Raw genomic sequence first — 21,466 nt, forward strand, 5'->3', positions numbered from 1 at the left:
AAAGGATGAAAGAATAAAACAAATTAAACTATTCGTTCATTTTAGGCAGAACCCAGTATGTTTATCAGATCATTTAAAATGTTTATATACTCCTTTTACTTTATTTTTATTTTGTGTTTTTTTGTACTACAAGTTCTTGGGATCTCTACATGGCAGGCAGGCATTTCTTACATTGCTAGCATCTGTTCTTGAAAAAGATGATCAACAATATAGATTAATCAAGCTGCAAACACAAACAACTCTTCTCATTGACTAATTATTTTGCTACAAGAGTACTGAATATATAACCCTTGTGCCATATGCCACCTTCTATATAGTGGCATAAGATACAAAAACTCGGTTGCAAAAACACCCAGAAATCTATACATTACATAAGCTGTGGCCTGTATTCTTAAAGCCACAATGGTGCCTGGCATTTCAGCTTTGAAGGGATAACAAGTACATCATGGACAAGCAAAATGCAAAATATTGCTTGCTTTCAGGCAGGCATGCAGGCCAGGACAGGTGGAGCAAAATGAAAGAATAACAAATTCATTCAATCTGTTGGTGATGTTTTGATGCTGTGATCTTCATTCAGAGAGCAACCCTAAAAAGGCCAAGCCCTGCTTTCATATTGCACAGTATGCCCACGATCAAGCACTGACTTGAAATAATATGTTGTATGTAAATAATAAAGGCATTTACTGATTATGAATCGAACAGAACCCACCTGTTAAGCTGTGATGACTCCGACCTCGGAATTGACACCCAAGTTGATGACGTTTCCGTGGTCTGAATAAGAATAAAAATACAAAATCTGGTTATGAAATGGAATTGCAATGGATGGAAGGGATAGATTTAAAATTCTTAACTAAGCCTCGACAGATTTTGCAAGGCCTTACTCAGTGGTGTTTTGGATACGAAAAAGCATGCTCCAATAACAACGTAGCACAGCAATAGAGTCAATCCTTTCAGGTAATGAGAAGTACCATCCTGTAACAAATAAAGCAATTAAATTTCATTAAAAATCAAAGGGCTAACCTGCATAAAACGAGCTATATCAAGTTTCAGTGATTTAAAAATAGAAAAGGGAGATTCCATTAATCAGTATTCTAAAAAGTAATCTTGGTGTTATTAGCTTAACTGATGAAAAATTGGTTAGTAGTATATATTACCTGTAAGGTGAAGGCTGTGGTGATTATTGATATAGCAAGAGCACCAGTCTCAAGGAGATTGAAATTAAGATCCATATTAATGCCCAACATCCAAGAAACAACTACACAGAGTGGAACCTGAAAGTCATATAGCAAATATTAGTTATGAATTGATTCAGACTATTCATTTTTTCAGAAAAGGAGAAAGGTTAGGTCGGAAGATCGATACCCTTTGAGTTTTAATTATTATGAAACTTACCACAAACAAAGAAATTTGAGTAGCAGAACCTAGTGCAACACCCAAAGATATATCCAACTTGTTTTTAAAAGCAAAAATGACTGCTCCAGCATGTTCAGCCGCATTCCCAACAATTGGCAGCAAGATAATGCTAATGAAGCTGACAGAAAGGCCCCAAGATTCTGAAGCATCCTGTGAAATCAAAAGGTATATTTTTCAGTTCATGCCACAGTAATATTAAAAGTATCTAAGAAGCTTACTTTTACAAGATGCTTATTAGTTTAGTAACTACCTCGATTGTCCCCACAACATATTCTGACAACAAGGCTACGACAGCAGTCATTCCAACCAGCCAAACTATTCCACTCCGGAAGCCTATCACAGGTGTTTCTTCTGAATTCACATCACCATCATCTTCGTCTGAATCCTGATGAGTTGCGCCATGTAATTAATATCTCAGCTAATCTATCTTGAAGAAACTTCAAATACATTTTAATTTTATGTCTTTTCAAAGATTTAATTTGATCACACCATTCAGATGGAAACGAATAATTAGACCAATTAATCACCTCTTGTGCTTCAAATAATTGTCGGTGTGTCACTAACTGAAAAATGATGTATGTAATGTATGCAACCAGCATTACAATGCTGCTTGCTCTCGACAACTGCAGTGTTGGGACTGCAGTGAGGGAAGCGGAGGCTCCAGAAATCCGAAACAAAAGTGGCAACATATGGCACAGCAATGCCAAAAGCAGAAGCAGTGCGTTCACATCAGCTTGTCTCTGTTCATTTATTTATAACCATGCCAATGTTATGATCAAACTTTGGCCTTCATATAATTAGAAGAAGAGGGATTCAGAACTAATGAACTTTTCAGATTACAACAGCTAGCTTACCCTATCATATTTTTGTTCCTTTCCAAGGTTGGCAATGCCACCACAGAAGAGCGAGGTGCCAAGAACTAATAGTAGGTTTGATAGTATGGAACCCAAGAGTGAATATTTCACCACTTCTACTTTGTGTTGCCACAGTGCAAAAATTGCTATTATCAGTTCTGTAGCATTGCCGCATGTTGCATTCAGTAGCCCTCCCACTGCAAAAACAAAGATATATAAAAAGGAATTGAATTCATGGTTACTTAAGTTTCCTTCAATAATTTTGAGATTTCCATACAAGTATGTATGATATTATTATTACAAGCCCAATTCCAGCAAGGTTTTTCATGTACATGGATTATATAACCTTATACAAGTGCACCAGTGCTGGCTGGATATTTACTGGCTTAGGGTTCTTATTTGCAAGGCTGACAAAGCCAATTAGGATCAACAAGGACATTGATCAACCAATATTTTCATGGTGCAAGCTCACTATCTGTGAGTCTGGGTGTGGGCACATTGACTTTTTTATTGGTGCAAAGTATGTGAGTCCATAAACGATGCCAATCATGTCTTCTTCTTTCTGTCTAGGATCTTTGAAATAATTAACAAGTACATGGCTAAAAAGATTAGGGATTAAACTAATGTTAAGAATTCTTCATCCTGTTGAAGTGGCAGATGACTGAAAGAAAATGACATAGCAACAAGCTTTTTGATGATACGTGACAAAATCTCTTCTGATGGTAGATTGAATTCCTCATGGAGTCTGAATCACATCCCCACCAAACAACTATCAGTTTTTGTATTTTTCTGTCACGAGAAAGGCTTAGAACCGAATGGATCCCATAATTTTTTAAATTAATTTAGTTTGATTCCTGAACTCTGAATGATTTACAAAAGTACCATCTATGCTGATTTCTTAATGACTAATTAAAATAATTTGATGTTGAAATGTTGGCCCCCTCTTACATAACTAGAACAGTATATATTATTTTGCTTCCATGCACACAGTTTTTATCCAAAATGCAAATCATCAGACATGTATTGAAGACGGGTAAGAAAACTGTGGGGTTGATCAGTACGTACCTGTTGGGCCGGTGTAATAAGCAATTTGCCTGCAATTTTTGGAAACAAAGTTGAAAACGATCAATCCCAGTTCTACTTTTAGCATGGTTGTGTGCAGCTATAAGATTGAAAATCAATTAATATTATATGATATAAATAATCCCCTACTCTGTTATAAAGCTGATACGTTCGGCAAGTGGGGTCAGTCCAAGTAAGCTCAGAGCAAAAATCCAGGGCTGGTACGTGAAATTAATCAAAAACACTGTTAGATTGAAACCAGTAAAGGAAAAGAACTAAACAGAACTAATTAAATCTTTTCAATTACTTCTTAGTTCTTATGAATGGCAATATTAGCAAACGTATTTGATATTAAAATCTTACAACATACTCAAAATAAATTAATCATAGGAATTTAACATTTTCACTCGGTGCTTCGAGAGCCCTCGGTCATATATATGATTGACGAAAAGAATTCAACAGATTCTTGAAGGGGTGGTGCGGTGCATTCAAGTGCAAGTGCAACAGCTCATTTTTCCTTTAATTAGTTATCGGATTAATGTGCTGATCAGTCGATCAATTCTAATTAGTCTATCATCATTCATCACCATTTGAGACAATCACCATAGACAAGTAATTAAGATGATTTGATCACATAAAATGACTTATCAGGATGATCGCCTCACACGCCAAGGTGCCCAAACCTCTCTCTTTTATTGTGCAAACCCTCAAAGCTACTGAAATATAGGGAAATGGATACTTACTCTCCCAAAGCCATAGCATTGAGCAGCAATGGCCAGTGGAATGGCAGGAAAAAGAACTGAAAGTTTTGTCCCCAAAATGACCTCTTGAAGATTAGTTAACAAGAGTCTAAGCATTCCACATTTAACTTTTGACACAAGAGTGAGGTCTGATTTTTTGCGCAATGATGAGGATGACATGTTGTGTGCAGTCCTTCCATGTCTCATCTCCTTGCTTGAGCCCTTAAGGTTGCCATTCTCCAAAAGCCATGGTTCTTGCAATGAAGCCATGCTGGGCTTGCAACAAAACCAATGATCGATATCACTAAATTGTAAGAAGGTAAAGCAAGACAGTGGCGTGTGCTCTTCTGTTTCTCTTTGTTCTAAGGGTTTGAAAGATACAGTTATAAATAGGAGGTGGAATACGATTACTTTTGTATGCATATATACTGCACCTTCCAGGAAATTTCGTATTTTGTTCTCATACATGTTCGCAGACGTGGCTAGGGTACAATAATTTCTTAAATTATTATGATATTTTTTTTGTGAGAAAAAAAATTATATAGATGAAATATTTCTATTAGTAATATTGATTTTCTGTTAATAGAAATAAGTAATTGTAGATGAGAATGTGCAGTTAAAAAGAGATGCGCTCTAGGATTATAAATTTTTGATTATAAAACATCACTATCATAAAATTAATAAATACAAATATATACTTTTGACTGAATATATCATTATAGTATTTATCAGTAAACACTAACAGAATTATTCTATCGATATTTATAAAAGGAATTATAGTAAAAAAAAAAGAATAAAAAAAAATATTCAGTGATATCAGAAAAACTGAATGAGGTCACCGAAACTTATAAGTAGGGATATATTTAATTCAAAAAAAAATTGAGTTTCGAAGGATAAAATTGAATAAAATAAAAAAAAAATGACTTAAAAAAAATCCTGAAGCATCTAGATAAACCTTTTACTTAGATGATGAAAAAAAATAATTTAATTGAAAAAAAAAAACAAATTAAATTTATTTTTTAAAATGAAGACTTCAAAAGATGTATTAGACAATGATGAGCACAAGTTCCGTATATATTATATACTCCGCTACGTCCAGATTGTACAACCAGTGTCGATTATGATCCAAAAGGCATTAATGAGCACAAGTCAAAAATCTTTATGCAGATGGCCTAAAACTTTCCTACAACTACATCGAAAATGGAAATAAAAAAACAAGCGAGGCAGGATCAAGAACTAATGACCTCCACACTCATCTCCTTAATTTCCGAAGTAAGACAACCAAGAAAAATCGAAAGACATGGACGCGGCGAGGAGAGAGATGGAGTTGTGTGTCGTTTTGTAATATCACCTCACCACCTCTCACTGTCAGTGTGTTGAAAACCACATAGACTAATCTAATGCGGCGAGAGTTGTCTGTAAGATGAAGGACTGGTTTTGATCTGTCAATTTTCCTTATTATCGCTAGATTATAACCTGTGGTCTTGAGCTAAATCTTGGAAACTCTAAACTCGTACGTGATATCTTTTAAATATAAATTTAAATAATTGTGCAATATGTTATTGTCAATAGTCACAATTATTGAATATATATAAACATTAAACTAAAATCCCACATAAGTATCTAGAAAAATGGGGTTATTATTATTTCTTTGTAGATGTCTCAAAGAGGCATGGAAATACGTGAGAACTCTTGAATGAAAATAAAGAAAGAAATGCTATTCTAATTCTACACGCATACTAGAATAAGAGGTAAAATGATATATATACCCCGGACCACATCCCTATTAAATTTTTTTTATATTGGTGTTAAGTTTTTTTTTTTTGATAAATAGTTTGTTATAAAAGGATTTTTTTAATCATCGTGTCGTCATAGTTGATTTCTCATTTTTTTTTTTAAAAAGGATGAAGTAACAAATTTTATTTTATTTTTTTATCTATTACCATGATAAAAAATCAAATTATCACTATTTTCATTACCAGAAAATAAAAAACCATCAACAAAATATTTTGTTAGTTTTTAGAAAAATTTATTGGTATTTAACTCCCGATGAAATTTCTGATAAAAACTTATTAGTAACAAGTTGGTCGTCGGGGATTGTAGATTTATGGGTATTTTCATCAAAAATTTAATTGCTGTTGGAATTTCTAAAAACAAATTATAGATTATTTATGGTAAAAAAATTAGATTTTACTGCCTAGTTTCTATATGCAAATCCATTGAAAAATAATTTCTGATTGAATTTTTAGTCTATCAATTCCGTCAGCAATGCCCAAACATACTTGAAGAAAAAAAACACTCACCATACTTGAAGCTAACTAATCCCTTTGTACACCAGTTAAATACTCACAACCAATTAATAATCACAAAGAAAAGAGAACAACATATATGCATTTGCATCATGAAATTATCCAACTATATGAAAAAATAGAAAAAATATATAGTAATATATTAAAACAATCTATGAAACTGTATGTGTAATATATGAAAAAAAATCTCTTAGTATGAAATAGAAAAAATAGAATAGATTAAAACATATATAGAATTATAATATTAAAAATATTATAATATTAATAATAATTAATAAATAATAGTAACTTAAATAGTAATTACATATTAAACTAATATAATACTAATTATAATGTTAATATATTAAGAGAGTAATATAATAATGATAATAATATAATGTAGTAATAAAAAGATTAAAACGAAGATAGAAGAAGGATTTTCTTTTTCAAGCCCTACTTGTTATGTATCATTGTGTAATGTAAAATATGAATTATCTTTGCTCAATTAAGAAATAACTTATGAAAAATAGATGATGGTTGCATTATAGCGTGTGCGTGTGCGTGTGCGTGCGTGTGTGTATAAAGAACTGTATTTGAATATTTGCGTTAGCATGAGATTCTTGATACGAGATGTGTGGCCAACCGATTTCAAGAAGGCAAAAAAGCCAAGTTAAGGAAGGCAGAAAGAAATTTCCAATGAACAGTGTTTGGATTAAGCCTTCCAATGGCCTATATATTTACCACCGAAGCAAGTTGAGAAATTTATAATGGAACTTCGCCGACCTGAAATCTCAATTCCTACTTCGGCACTCTCTAGGGGTACAGCTAGCCGTTGAAGTTACATCCTCTGTTGCCATTAATTTTAACTTCTTTTTATTTATTTATTTATTTCTGTTTTATGTTGACTATGGTGTGATCTGCCGAGTAGAAAATCATAGAGAAGCTTTCCGTCGTTATATTGAAGGGTTTCGGTGGGTCTACAAAGCTGGCAGGCTGAAGATTTTCAGTAGAAGTTCTTACACCAGCCACTGAGGGACCTATATATCCATGTGGGTAATGCAATTATCAATTTTTTAGCAATTAATATGAGAAAATTTTACCCGAATTATTTCCTTTTCTTTTATTGAAGTGAACTAAGTTTACAATCTACTTCTGCTAATCATCAGAAATACAAAAAATCTACTTCCTCTGCCCTCACTAAAAAACACCCGAGTCAACATTCCTCCATGCTATTATAATCCTTGTGTTTTCTCTTAATATAATATTAGATAAGTAATTAGTATGAAATTATTTTGGGGATTTCATCCGCAACTTCAATTTTATTTTAAATTGAAATTGTTTTCACCCATTGAAGTTTCATTGACCAAAACATTCATGAGTTAAAATTCTAACACCGGCCCTCACTGATCTTAATTTTCTATTTAAAATTAAATCATTAGTCCTTCCAACATACAAGTAAAATTTGTTTAGGTAACACGAGGTATGATTATTCTTTTAAATTCTTTTGGTCTTATAATCATGAAATAGATATTGTTGTTTCTCTCTCTCTTTTCTTTGCATTTGCTCTGTAATTCTTATCCGGACGCCTGGGGAGGTGAGGAATGAAAGGCAATAAAGAGAAAATAGAATTTGTGGTCATTAATGTCTTCATTAATGTATGCAAAAGTTTCTTCAATTTACTCATTAATTCCAAAAGCACCACTTGTATAATACTCCCATCCAAATCTTGCATTTATAACGTCTACCTTACGATATCCCACAGGCCAAATCCGAATGTTTGCCCTACATGCATGTGTGCTGAACCCTAGACATGCAGCTTCTGCGAAGCTTCCTCATATTGCTTCCAAATCTTGGCTTAACTTCTACAAGCCCAATTTTTGGAACAAAAACCCACACTTATTTATAAAGATACAGGAATGCTAGATGTGTTAATTTTTAATCAAATTAATTCTCACAAGGTACGTAATATGTCTCTTGTTGGAATCCGTTTATTTTAAATAGATAACTTTTTTGGGGCAGAGGGGTATATATATATACTGTGGTTATTAAAATTAGGGTTATTATGAGGTATTGTTATAATAATAATTTTTTAAAATATTTTTTATTTAAAAAATATATTGAAATAATACTTTTTATTTTTAAAATTTATTTTTAATATATTTAAACCCATCCAAAAAAATAAAATTTTTTAAAAATAATAGCCTCAAAAAATACATGGTTTACATGTTGACAAGTCCACGCAAGAATATATTGTGTTTAAGAAATAGACACGTCGAATAATACAAATCACATATGGTTAGAGTGTACACAGACCGACACAGACACACACACAGACACACACACAGACACACACACACACTGAGACGATAACAATTACGAGGTGATGCAATTTCCTCGAAGTTTCGTCTTGGTAAAGGTTGGCAGACAGGGACCACCCTTTTGTTTGCTTCGAAGGATGGTTATTCTAGTACCGACCGATGTCTTAAAAACAGCTTAGGTCATGTCATTCCTGTATTTCATTGGGTAACTCAACGAGTGGTTTATGACATTCATATATACGACGTAGTACTTAACAGCTTCAAAGACCGACCATTGATTCTCAAGTTGAACTTGTTCGATGTCATAGCTGAAATATCTTCCAGTTGAGCCCACCTCAAAACTACGTGTCATGCTGGCAGTTTACACAGACTTGATTAGTGGTTTCTAGAGTTATGTTTTTTACAGTGTTTTTAATTTTAAAATATATTAAAATAATATTTTTTATTTTTTAAAAATTATTTTTAACATCATACATTAAAATAATTTAAATATATTAATTTAAAATTAAAAAAATTAAACTTTTTAAAAAAACACTTTTCAATCAAAATATCAAATTCAGCCATAGAACAATCAAAATAAAGGAAAAGCTAAACAGAAACGTAACCTGTGCTGATTTGAATCATTAGCTTCTGCATTTTTTTTTTGTCGAACTCAATAAGATAATGTTTAGTTATTTTAGTAGCTGTGTTTTAGTCATGGAACCCACGAAAATTTGATGTTTCACCTGCGATTTTGCGCAAGTAATTTTTTCATGCTTCTTGCTGCCTTTTTTTTAAGTGAAGAGCTGCACTCTTCACTGTTCACGTGAACAGTGGGGTGTGGCTCTCCACTGTTCACTTATGTGAACAGTGGGGTGTTTCCGGTCGGATCGGGTCCGGTCCAAAGCAATGCATTGAACCGGGTCCGACCCAGTAAAAAATATATATTTTTTTAATTGTGTTTAATTTAAAAAATTAGAAGGAGATCGCTTGATGATGTAACATTTGCATAATTTGATCGCAATTCCAATTTTGTTCTTGCCAGGTCCGATCCAGTTAAAAAAATTCAATTTTTATTTTTATTTTTAATTGTGTTTTATTCAAAAAATTAGAAGAAGATCGTTTGATAACGTACCATTTGCAGAATTTGATCGCAATCTCAATTTTATTCTTGATGATATTTTACCTGATATTGTTGCGCGCTTAAAAAACCATGAAAAATATAGTCCTTGTTCGATAGATTTCGTACGTGATGAAATTGCACATAGTTTAATGGAACAATAAAAAAATATTTGATATCAATATTATTTATTTCATGATATAATAGTATTAGCTAAATTTACAATATATATATATATAACCTCAATTTAAAAAACTTTCTTTTAACCAAACACATTAAACTACTTTTTGTTCAACCTCAATTTCAACCACGGTTTTAACCAAACATATATTTTTCCAAACTAACCTCAATTACAAGTACTTTTTATAAAACAATTTTTTTCAAACCACAACCACAACAGCTACCACAATACCAAACACATAATTTTTATATTTACAATAAAATAATAAATTATATAATTCAATTTAATTATACTATTTAGAATATTTATGATATGAAATTGAATTAAATTAGTAATTTTTATTATAAATTAACATTTTTTACTGTTTTGTCAATGATGACCCCTTGACAAAATGGATCGACGAATTAAATTATATCGACGACCTTTTGTTTCACTGATATGAGTCAATTCTATAACATATGCAGTTGGACAATGAGCTTGATTATAGAGGGCATACATTTTCTTTCTTTCCCCGATTAGAATACAATATGTTTTATAGTTGGATCTTGAAGAAAGTAACAAAGAAATTCACATATGTTTTTTGTTTGTAATTCTAGAAGGTAGCATGAATGCACAACTCAAAGTAAAGATGTTTTTTGTTGAAGAAAAAAAAAAGTATTTTTAGAATAGTATTTTCAGTCTTGATTATAAGAGGAATTGATTTGCAAAATAAAGGGTCTCCTGTCATTTATTTTTATCTATTTTTTATGAATTGAATATTATTTGAAATTCAAATCAATACCCTCAAAAGAGTTCTAAACACATTAATTGATATAACCCTTGAAATTGAATTCAATTTCAAGAATATTAAACAGCTTGTTAATCTCCAAGCTTTATTTCAGTTGTTTTTCATCAGAAACTTACTACCTCTAATGCTATTGCCACTCCCTAGTCAATAAATCAAGATAAATATCCTACATTGCTCTTAATTTTGTGAGTTTCATAGTTAATATATGATTGTTTAAGTTTTTTATTAGATTATTGTTTAGGGTTGAGTTTGATATTAGTGTTTGTTCATTTGAGATAAATTATGATTTAATTATTGTAATTAGGTATGATTGTATGAAATTGATGATGTAAATAATTTCAATTAAGTTGAAGTTATATCAATTAGGGTTTGCGATGAATCTTAGGATTAATTGTGGTAAATTGAGGATTTTATTCGAATTGAGATAAATTAGCTAGGAATTGATACAATTAAGGTTGATTTCATGCTATTAAGCTTGAAAATAACATTAACTAGGTGTAATTTTGATCAAATAGGCTTTGTGTTGAATTTTGGATTACTTTTCAAAGTGGGGGATTTTGTTTGAATTGTGATAAATAAGCTAGGAATTGATGCAATTAGAGTTGGTTTCATGCAATTAAGCTTGAAAATAACATCAACTAAGTTGAATCTTGATCAATTATACTTTATGTTGAATTTTGAAATTCCTTATTATCATTGGATATCTTGTTGAATTGTGATAAAATGGCTAAGAATTGATGCAATTAGAGTTGATTTCATACAATTGAGCTTGAAAATAACATCAACTAGGTAAATTTTTCATCAATTAGGTTTTGTGTTGAATTCTGAATTACTTCTTAAAATTAAGGATTTTGTTTGAATTGTGATAAATTAGCTTGGAATTGATGTAATTGTGATTTATTTTATGCAATTTTATTTAAATTGTGCCTAATTTATCTGAATTAGTTTTCTTGTATTTTACAAAATGTCTTAAATATTTTTATGTTATGTCATTAGAGTGGTACTATTGTTCCCAAAGTGAATAATAATATCACTTACAATGGCAAAAATATGTTGTTGAATACTAATTTAGGCATGTCGCATACGTATATTAGACAAGTTATATGTCATGAACTTAGGTGGAATCATAATGATGTTGAAATTGATATTACTTGGAGATGTCATGTTGAAGAACATCAATATTATCTCAGATTGATTTCTTGTGAAGTGAGTTTTAAGACTATAATTGATTTGTTTGTCTAAAATGGATCGAACATGATATAATTTTATGTGGGTAATCAACCTAAATGAATAATTTATTATCAATTCAATAATTAATTAATTTATATTTGAAGATCAAATATAATGTCTAATAATGTCTCATGATCTCCTAAATATTAGGAAAGTCACAAGTGGTTTGATATAATCTTTTAGTGACCAGTTTCTCGCTGTAATTATTATCATTTCATCAACAATGTTTTGATTTGAACATTATAGCATGAAATATATCTACCATGACAAATCATGTTTGTTCTTAATACTATAGTTATTGGTTATTTGAATAATATTTAAAACTCTTTTCAAATCTCATTCCACTTTGCATAAGGATTTATAGTCAATACTATTTGATAAAAAAATATAACATTTTCTCTAATTCATCTATGATAATAAATCTTTTTTAATTACTAAAATACATTTTATATAGTTCATGTTATACTTAATATCTACTTGTTTATTACCCTTAATTAGAACAAGTGATCAAAGTATAACATTTTCTATATAAGATAAAATAGTAATCTCTGTTACCAAATTAGGCCATATTTTATATATAGCAATAATTTATATTTACAGGATCTTTATAATTGGAAAAGCAATGTTAGGGATTTATATGGTTGGTGGAGCAATGTTAGGGATTTCGAATGATTTGATAGAGAAAATCATGCATGTAATTAATAATTAGGCTGTAAATAGAGGGAATTCTAACTATTTAAAGAGATGCAAACCTCCATTAAGAGGCATTCAAACCGAAAACCAATTTTAATTTTTCTAACAATTTCAAGTTTAAAAATCACTTACATAACTATTATATGAGCTTTTCCATAGATACTAATGATCTCTCCATATAAAAATCTCATGTGGGTTAGTTTAGTGTACATGTAATCTAACAAACACCTACATATTAGTTCTATGTATCCCTCATACCTCAGCTTATGAGAATATTTGTTTTTTTTTTTTTAAGAGAAAGAACATAATATGTATTAGTATCAACAATTTTAATTAATGTTCAGTCTTAATAGAGCATCGGCAAAAAATATTTAAGAACAATACTTTTATGCAATAGAAATTTCACAATTATAACAGCTTTATAATTTTCTTTACAAAATATTTTTGTCCCAAAATCTTTATATTTACTCTAGATTCATTAATCAAATATTTGATGAATATTAAAAATAAATGAAGTCTTTATTAAAAATTAAATATGTTTACATAAACAAAATCAATGTTACGTGTAACCAACTAATTGACTACAAGACATATACCCACTAAAACTAAAGCCAATCATTTATGTATCAAATATCATATCGCTATACTTGATGATAATGCTTTTACTAGGACAGTAGTTTAGAAAAAAGATCTGCAAGATTCTTTTTACTGGGTGCTCTCTATTTTTACATCTTTTGTTTCTATGATTCTCTAATAAAATAGAATTTTTAAGTTTATTTTTGAATCATTGATGAGACCTTGATTCATTTGCTTGTGCAGTAGCTCCATTATTATTATAGTATAGGGCTATTGGATCAACAGTACCTAGGAGTTACACCTCAAACGCAAATGTGTACTCATTTTTAGTTGTAGAATCTATTTTGATTTTTTTTTTGAAACTTTAATAACTCACAACATTATTATTTAGAGTGAAATATAACAAGACTATATTTTCAAATTTCAATATCTGATTAAAAACTAGTATCCAAATAACTAAAAACTACTAGTTCATCTCATCTATATACCAGAAAATCATTCTTAGTTTTTATCAAGTACTTAAACAATATTTTTTTAACTATCTTTTAGTGACCTTCACTTAGATTAGATTGATATCTACTTGTTATACTCAAATTATAAAATACATTTGGTCTTGCACATAACATCACATATATTATAAATCATATATACAAAGTATATGGAATAAGTTCCTTCCTATCTCTCTTCATTTATGTTTTAGAGCTCGTATCCTTAGAGAGACGTATCTTATGCAGAACAACTATTTTTTTTTGGATTATTTCATGTTAAACTATTTTAGTATCTTGTCTAGTATATTGATTCAGATAATCCAAATAACCTTTTAGCTTTCTTGCCCTTTTAAGATTGTTTTTTTTATAAAAAATTTCCATTACTCATTACCTGAAAACACTGCAGCAAATAAGGCAAGAAAGATACAAGAAATAGAAAAAAAAGGAAGAAAGCAAGATCACGTAGGAGGCAGTAAAAATTAGATAGGGGGCAGTGTTGCAAGAAAGGAGGGAAAACAGGTATTGAAAAATTAGTATAAACATTTTGGGACAGCCTGCCCAGACGAAACGAGGTTCAACCAAGAACCAACCAAGAACACACCTCAAAAGGTGAACAAAAACATGGGCATCAACCTAGAGAATCTCGCATGATTTTGGGAGACCTTTCTTCCAAATTGTTTGGGTTCTCATTATACTGCATTAAATGCAGAACCCGCTTGTACAGATTGGGTTTTTTTTGGTTATTGGGAGAGCATGTAGGTTTATTTGTTATTAGTTGAGGATTTCGCTTGACTTTCAGTTGTCAAACAATTTGTTTATCGTTGGAGTTACTAGGCTTGCCTAAATCAAGCTTCATTTCGGTTTGGTTTGTTTTAACTGGATGACTTGCAACAACTAATCTGGTTTGTTTTCTTCTGATGTTGTGTTTAACCTGTGAGATTAGTTTGCCAATTCTTAAAACATTTTTGTTTGTTTGAAATTGAAATGGTTTCTGATGCATCCAAATAAAATGGACCAACCCCCCAAATACACCCAAAAAAATCTCTTGGACAACATAAAGCATGATCAGATTAGTCAACATCAGGATTCTAAGATATCCATTAGCATTTTTCATTACAGGTAACTAATGATTATTGCATATTGCAATGACAGAGAAAATGAACACCCTACAAATTTGTTTACTATGCATATTACATGATGATATAATATTGTTAGTTTAAGCAACCCACAAGGATTAACATGCGTTGATGCAAAAGTAAAACCAAATTATCAATGCCTTTTCACTTCAGTTTCTGGATATCCATTTTTTGTTTTTTCTAAGTTGGACCAATCAACTCGCCATCGCCATATGGTTGCTCCGTTAAATATCAAATGCTTTCAATGTTTTTGCGTTTCATACTCTTAAATATGCTGTTATACCTGCGGCATCGGGCGGGTAATTCACCTGGTTACCTCTATTTGGTATCCTGACACTTGATCTTTGGGTGTGATACAGTAAACACGGGATCCAAGATGCTCCACTTGTAACCCGGCGCTCTCACAACCATCAAAGAAGAGAGATTCGTCCTCCTTGCCAATTCTACGTCTCCAACTCATTAAAAAAGCTGGCCTAGGCAACCCGATATTGTGTGTTCCTGCCAGTATCAGACCAAAAACAATCATCAAATTCTTGAACTTGACATTCTACTTTCACCTCTTGAAATGGAGAGCATAATACCTCCATTCTGCTCATTTTCCATGATAGAGCCTGCTCTGTCATTTTTCAGCTTGTAAGATTTGAGGAGAAAGGAAAGAGTTTTTATCAAGTTTGGATACTGTTTCACATCTGCACAGAATAAAGGAGAACAAAAAAATCTTACGAAATTTCTTAAAGAGAGAGAGATGCAAGAAATCAAAAGTGAATTTTCAATCAAATATGGACGAATTTCAATATAACCAGGATATCAATTTCTTGACCATCAAACATGACATGTTATGTTACAAGACAGAATACTCAATTATTTGTTCTCTACAATCACACAAAAACTGTTCTGCTTACTCGAGTCACTTTGCAATATGGTTCTATTTTTCACTTTGCAACAATTAAGTAAATCAAAAGAATTGAGTTACTAAATCCATAACAAAAGCACTTAATAAAGGGGCATAAAAGTTAAGAAACCAACGAATAATAAAGATCCATGATTCCCAGATCTAGGGTCCAAAGTACAGTATCAACTATGAAACAATCTCCAAGGAAGTTGGTTACCCATGAATGGAAAAAAAAAATTCTTTATTCCGAACCATCAGATAATTGCACCATCAAGAATGAACTTTCAAGGGGCCATTAGTGATGCATTTATATCAACAAGAAACTTGATCTTCTTTTTGGTTTTCGAGTTTTTGTGGGTCTTCCTATGCTTTACAGGATCATGATTTCATTGCTTTTCTTGAATGGTGTTTTTCAATCACAAAAGGAAAATGTCAATCAGAGAATTAATTGAATCAAGTAACTTCTCATTTCTGTAAAGGGCATTATTAAATTTGCAGGTGATAAATTAGAAACTTACACAGTAAAATATCACTAGCTATAACCAGATCCCAGTCAGGATCAGCAGCTGGAAAGGTGTCCCCCCAAGAATCTAGATAAACAGAAACATTCTTGTTGAACATAATCCAGTCCCAGAAAAATCATATAAAATGAAAAATACAATAAATGATAAACAATTAAAAGAATGCTATGAACCAACAAGACGATTAAAAGTTCTATATCTATAGAAGAAATCAGTTGTAAATTCCAGTCATGATGATTACTACTATGCCTCTCATAATCATCACAAAGAAAGAAGGTCACCATGTGGATGATCACACCCACCTGATAGCCTGCATAGGATTATGCGGAAGAGATTATGATAGCCACCTTATCTATCAAGTTGATTCACAATGAACATTTAGTTTCCCAGACGCACAAGAAAGTTAGGAACCGTGAAGAACCATATGCTTACTAGAGTCTACTGAATGATTACAGGAAATATCTTTCTTTGTTAGTTAGAGGATGAGGCAACTCACGCCTAATGTGAGGAAGGACTGGTGTGACTCCATTCACTCTGCAATTGTGAGCTATGTTTTCTTCAATTTCCTGATCATTATAGTCTGATGTTGTGATGTCAAGATGGAATGATTTACGAAGAAAAATGGCCAAAGCTCCAGTGCCACTGCACGAATAGAAGTGTCCATATCAGCAAGAGAAGAATCATGGTTTCAAAGTAAAAAACAGGTGGAGCAGCTGGTAAATTACTAGGTACGAAAAAATTTAAGGCCCTCAATTGAAAATAACACAGGACACATTGTGATGCGGCTTGAAGAAAACGAAACTGCAGTTAATAATCCTAATAAGGAGGTTTATACCTTGGACCATTGCTTCAAGGCTCAAATCTCCAAATTAATGGCTAAAAAATATGTAGGAAAGTGTAGGGAACTCAAGGGGCACACATACAAGACTTGACCACAGACGTTAAGCACAAAAATATATATTTATTTAACTTTATTAGACAGTAGAATACCTTACTGTTATGATCCCGCCATTTTATAAGAGTTTTTAAAAATAGATTGACATTGATGCACAGTAAACCAATCAACTTGAAGTAAGGCCAAACATGAAATGGGAAAAGAAGGTAAATAATAGGATTTTAACCATGAATTATCACCTCAATTAGCCTTTGGTAGAAGAAGGTTGAGCAATACTACTGAAAATCTAATACCATCAGAGATAAGGAGCAAGAATGATACCTGCCCAATTCAATGCAATGCCGCCCTTCAACCAATGGCCTGTTCTGAACTAACCATTCTGCAAATGCAAATGTCCCTGGCCAGAGCAAATTAGCATTCAATTTGTGAAAAGAGAATTCTCTAATGAGCAACTCCTGCAAACAGGTCAAAACACGGAAAGGTTAGAAGATCATGAGGTTTTCCTCAGTCTTGACAACAAGCATCCCTTAAATATAGCAACCACTCTTTTGCTTTCCATTGTTATAAAATCACTACACAAAGTCCCTAATATCATGGACTACGCCCATATACAAGAAACCACCTTAAATATGGCCAACCCAGATCCCACTCATTCTCTACCCTTATATGATCTCATATTCAAATGACAAAGACCAATACCAAAAATTCGAGTTTTTACTAGGAAGAAGACTGAGATAAAAATCCCACCTCCTTGACAGAATTTGCACAATTTAACTAACCAAACCAAGTACAGTTCAGTAGTAATTCTAATAAATGAACAAAACTTACCATTCCAGGAAAACTGTGCCTCCTCTCTACATGATTCTGTTGGGTCTCCTTTGTTTCCTCTTATAAACAGACGACAAAAAACGAAAGTAAAAGGTAAAAACCTTTTTCACATAAATTAAACATAAAACATATGTAATATAAAGCAAAGGAGCTATCTAAAAGAGGGGTTAGTAGGAAGAGTGAGTACCAGAAGAGAAGTCATCATCGTCCGCGAAAAGTGAAGAAGGAGAGAAGAGAGCTATGTCCATTTTCTTTCTAGTCAGCTGCTGCAGGGAAGCTATTCATCAGTGAGGTTTTTTTATTTTTGGGTCTGTGAAACATTGGATTTTAAAGCCTCGGGGCCAAATTCAGTGGGCTAGATTACCTAGTCTGGCCATCTGGGATATGATTTCTGGCCTGGTAAATGGACTTTTTAAACTTGAATTAGGGCATCTATAATAAGAATTAGTTTTTTTTTTCAAAAAATAAATTCAAACTCAAATCTTTTAAAAGAATTATTAATAATTGATGAACATTAATGTAGCGTTTAATTATTGTCCTGGGATAGAAGAGATAGAAGAGACAAGTTAGAAAAATAGATGAAGATAGAATTGTGTTTAGTAGTGATGTATAAGATAAAATGACTATCTTTGTATTATATTTGATTATAATGGACATGACAGAATAAAATATAAAAAAATTTATTTTACCTTTAATATGTATTGTTGTCAAATAAAAAAGTCAAATTTACTCTTAATATGTATTATTGTCAAACTTATATATTTTAAAAAATAATTAAATATCTTTTTTACTTTAGTTTATTTTGAATGTTGAAATTAATAATATTATAATAACTCTAATTATAAAACCAGAACTACTTTGACGGGTTGACCCGAGATCTGGACTAGTTTAAGTTTAAGAAAAAATATAAAAATGATTGATTCAACTTGACCTGGTAAAAAACCTAAGTCAACCTGAGATAAAACACGAATAAAAAACCTATTGATTTTTTTTGAAAACAAATTGGTCAAAACAAGGTTGCTTTGATTATTATTATTTTTTTAAATGGGTCAACCGAATTGACTCTCCTGACCCATAACCTAAACCTTGTCTCGGGTCAACTCCCGAGTTAAGTTTTAAAACTATAATAATAACAATTTTTATTCATACGTTAACTCGGGTCAACTCGTGTTGACCCTCCTGACTCGTGACCTGAGCCTTGCCCCGGTCGACCCCCGAGTCAGGTTTTAAATTATGATAATAACAATTTTTATCCTTACATTGACCCAAGTTGACCCTCTTGGTCCATGACTCAAGCCTTGTCCCAGATTGACCCCCGAATCAAGTTTTAAAACTATGATAATAATCACTTTTATGTTATGTTGACTTGGGTCAACATGAGTTGACCCTCTTGACACGTGACTTGGGCCTTACCTTGATTCGGGTTTTAAAATTGTGATAATAACCACTTTTTTTCTTACATTGACTCGGGTCAACGGTCAATCTCATTCATGACTCGGGTCTTATCTCGGGTCGACCTCTGCATCGAGTTTTAAAACTATGATGATAACCATTTTTATTCTTAAGCTGACTCATGTCAACCAGACTTGTGACCCATACCTTAATTAGTGACACGGGCTTTGCCCTAGATTAACCCTCGAATTTGGTTTTGAAACTATGATAATAACAATTTGTATTCTTATATGTTTTAGTCGAGAAATTTGAAATTAAGAGTTTCTTACAAAGATATTTTAGGAATGAAAAATAATACATATTGTCTCTAGAGACATATTCCTTCCATACCTTCTATTTTGAAAGTACATAAATTCACTTCAAAATTGTCTCAGAGACAGATTTATTTTTATGTCTTTGTCTCTATCTCTCCAACCAAACACATTTTTATCTTTATTGTCTCCATCTTTCTGTTCTAGAACAGTAACCAAACGCTACCTAAAAGATTGTGTAAAAATATTGTTTATCATTGTTCATTTAGACACAAAGTATTTTGGATTGCGATAGTGCTTTATTTTTTTGTGCCATTATAAGCCCAAATTGATGGTTAATATAAGCAAAATTGTTGACAAATGGCAAGATTCAATGAAAGAATATCAAAGTGAAAAGGCTAAAGAAAATAAGTGGCAGTTTAAAAAATGAGTTGAAAAATTAACTTTGATCCTCTTATTTTTTAAATGATAAGAGAAGCCCTTTTCTTTGCATGCACATCTGAAGGCCTTTGCATAAACTTGTGTGGTTGCTTTAGTTCCTCGTGCTTAATGTTCCTTATTAAGTTAATAAACATACTTTTGTTTGGCTAAGAAGTAGATCTTCATTGTGATGAGACCTCTTGATTACGTGGTCAAGCAACCCCCAACAAAGTAGATAGTACCTGAAAAGTTAAAAATTAGGTTTGATAGAACTCTAACCCAATAATAAAACTCTTTTGGATTGAAAGCTAATGACCCTAAACTAATAATCAACTAACATAAATTCAATAATGAAATAAACCTTTAAACAATGTCTAATAGGTCAGAACAAACCCAAATTAAAAATAATTAAACAATATTAAATAAATAAAAATAGGGTAATGAAAACAATATCTTTATGCTAAAATTTCTCCATGTAGCTTGAATCTCCAATTTTCTCACATTCTTAACAGATTTCAGTCCTGACTTCAAACATGTCATTCTCTCTCGTATGAATGAATTAATAGGCCTACTATATACTATATATGATTGGAAAACTTGAGATATCTAGTTTTCAGACCAACTTTAATCGCAACAACATTTCACCTGTGTGTGTGTGTGTGTGTGTACATATACATATAAAGTAAAGTTTGAGTTGGATTTAACAATATTCAATTAACCATCAAATAAGATAATTATCTAAAAAAATCTTCCTAGTCCAAATTCAATTTGAGTTAGTATACATAACGTAGTAGCTATTGACATCGCAAAACATGCAATGTGTATACGGCCAACAATCAAAATGAATAAAAACTTGAAACGCAACTTGAGCAATGTAGATTGTCTCTTCAAACTTCTAAAATTATTTTTAGGGGAAAATAAAAAAAATTATAAATGGATAGTGCATAGAGAATTTGTTTATTAAAGGATAACATGCTTAAGAGTTGTCCTTAATTATAAAGCAAGAATATAGTTTAAAGTCAAATATATTTTTTTTCCTTTATGGAGATATATATATGTCGTTATATACTCGTTTACAACATATAGAATGCTGATGTACGGAGTGCAATATATAGTTATCAAAAAATAGGAATGTTGAGTTTTATTTAGTCAATTAATCCATGTTGGCAAGCCTACTGGCAATGAGAAGAGTTTTCAAGAAAACATTAATGCCTGAGTTTGCTTCCTAGAGGTCACCAGTTCGAGTCTCACAAACCTCAGGGCCACTGGAGACTTACATGGTCGTTAACTTTAGGCCCATGAGATTAGTTAAGGTGCACGTAAGTTGGCCCGGACATCCATG

At 31.7% G+C, this 21,466-nt stretch overlaps 2 protein-coding genes and 1 long non-coding RNA gene across 4 annotated transcripts; 1 reads left to right on the forward strand and 2 right to left on the reverse strand.

The window, feature by feature from the left end:
- Positions 1–214: 214 nt before the first annotated feature.
- On the reverse strand, positions 215–4,439 carry LOC7487317 (vacuolar cation/proton exchanger 3). Its single transcript, XM_002309102.4, has 11 exons — positions 4,073–4,439; positions 3,480–3,547; positions 3,333–3,361; positions 2,268–2,464; positions 1,941–2,153; positions 1,664–1,798; positions 1,393–1,563; positions 1,155–1,271; positions 882–972; positions 710–771; positions 215–602 (listed from the first exon to the last, which is right to left on the reverse strand). Exons 1-10 carry the CDS (start codon positions 4,337–4,339, stop codon positions 713–715), a joined length of 1,347 nt encoding a protein of 448 aa, XP_002309138.2. The 5' UTR covers positions 4,340–4,439; the 3' UTR covers positions 215–602; positions 710–712.
- A 2,565-nt stretch (positions 4,440–7,004) lies between these two features.
- LOC127905410 (uncharacterized) lies at positions 7,005–15,534 on the forward strand. 2 transcript variants are annotated; one of them, XR_008059392.1, is made up of 2 exons: positions 7,005–7,410; positions 15,225–15,534. It is a non-coding gene; the product is annotated as an uncharacterized LOC127905410 (long non-coding RNA). The 2 variants fall into 2 exon arrangements; XR_008059391.1 differs by having other exon boundaries at positions 7,005–7,406.
- Positions 14,775–18,345, reverse strand: LOC7487318 (protein N-terminal and lysine N-methyltransferase EFM7). Its single transcript, XM_002309103.4, has 7 exons — positions 18,189–18,345; positions 18,002–18,060; positions 17,495–17,628; positions 16,775–16,920; positions 16,276–16,347; positions 15,447–15,554; positions 14,775–15,363 (listed from the first exon to the last, which is right to left on the reverse strand). The coding sequence occupies exons 1-7, from the start codon at positions 18,247–18,249 to the stop codon at positions 15,170–15,172; spliced, it is 774 nt and encodes a 257-aa protein (XP_002309139.1). The 5' UTR covers positions 18,250–18,345; the 3' UTR covers positions 14,775–15,169.
- Between the last annotated feature and the right edge of the window lie 3,121 nt (positions 18,346–21,466).

This window comes from Populus trichocarpa, chromosome 6 (assembly GCF_000002775.5).
Source record: "Populus trichocarpa isolate Nisqually-1 chromosome 6, P.trichocarpa_v4.1, whole genome shotgun sequence".
In the NCBI taxonomy this organism is placed as follows: Eukaryota; Viridiplantae; Streptophyta; class Magnoliopsida; order Malpighiales; family Salicaceae; genus Populus; species Populus trichocarpa.

Excerpts from the sequence above, each read along its gene's own strand:
- LOC7487317 (XM_002309102.4), bottom strand. The coding sequence starts at position 4,339 with ATGGCTTCATTGCAAGAACCATGGCTTTTGGAGAATGGCAACCTTAAG. Across the intron at positions 3,548-4,072 it reads AATGCTATGGCTTTGGGAGA|CCCTGGATTTTTGCTCTGAG; the intron begins GTAAGTATCCAT and ends TTCACGTACCAG. Across the intron at positions 1,799-1,940 it reads AATTATTTGAAGCACAAGAG|GATTCAGACGAAGATGATGG; the intron begins GTGATTAATTGG and ends GCAACTCATCAG.
- LOC7487318 (XM_002309103.4), bottom strand. The coding sequence starts at position 18,249 with ATGGACATAGCTCTCTTCTCTCCTTCTTCACTTTTCGCGGACGATGAT. Across the intron at positions 18,061-18,188 it reads CGATGATGACTTCTCTTCTG|AGGAAACAAAGGAGACCCAA; the intron begins GTACTCACTCTT and ends TCTGTTTATAAG. Across the intron at positions 16,348-16,774 it reads AGTCCTTCCTCACATTAGGC|ATTCTTGGGGGGACACCTTT; the intron begins GTGAGTTGCCTC and ends CTGTTTATCTAG.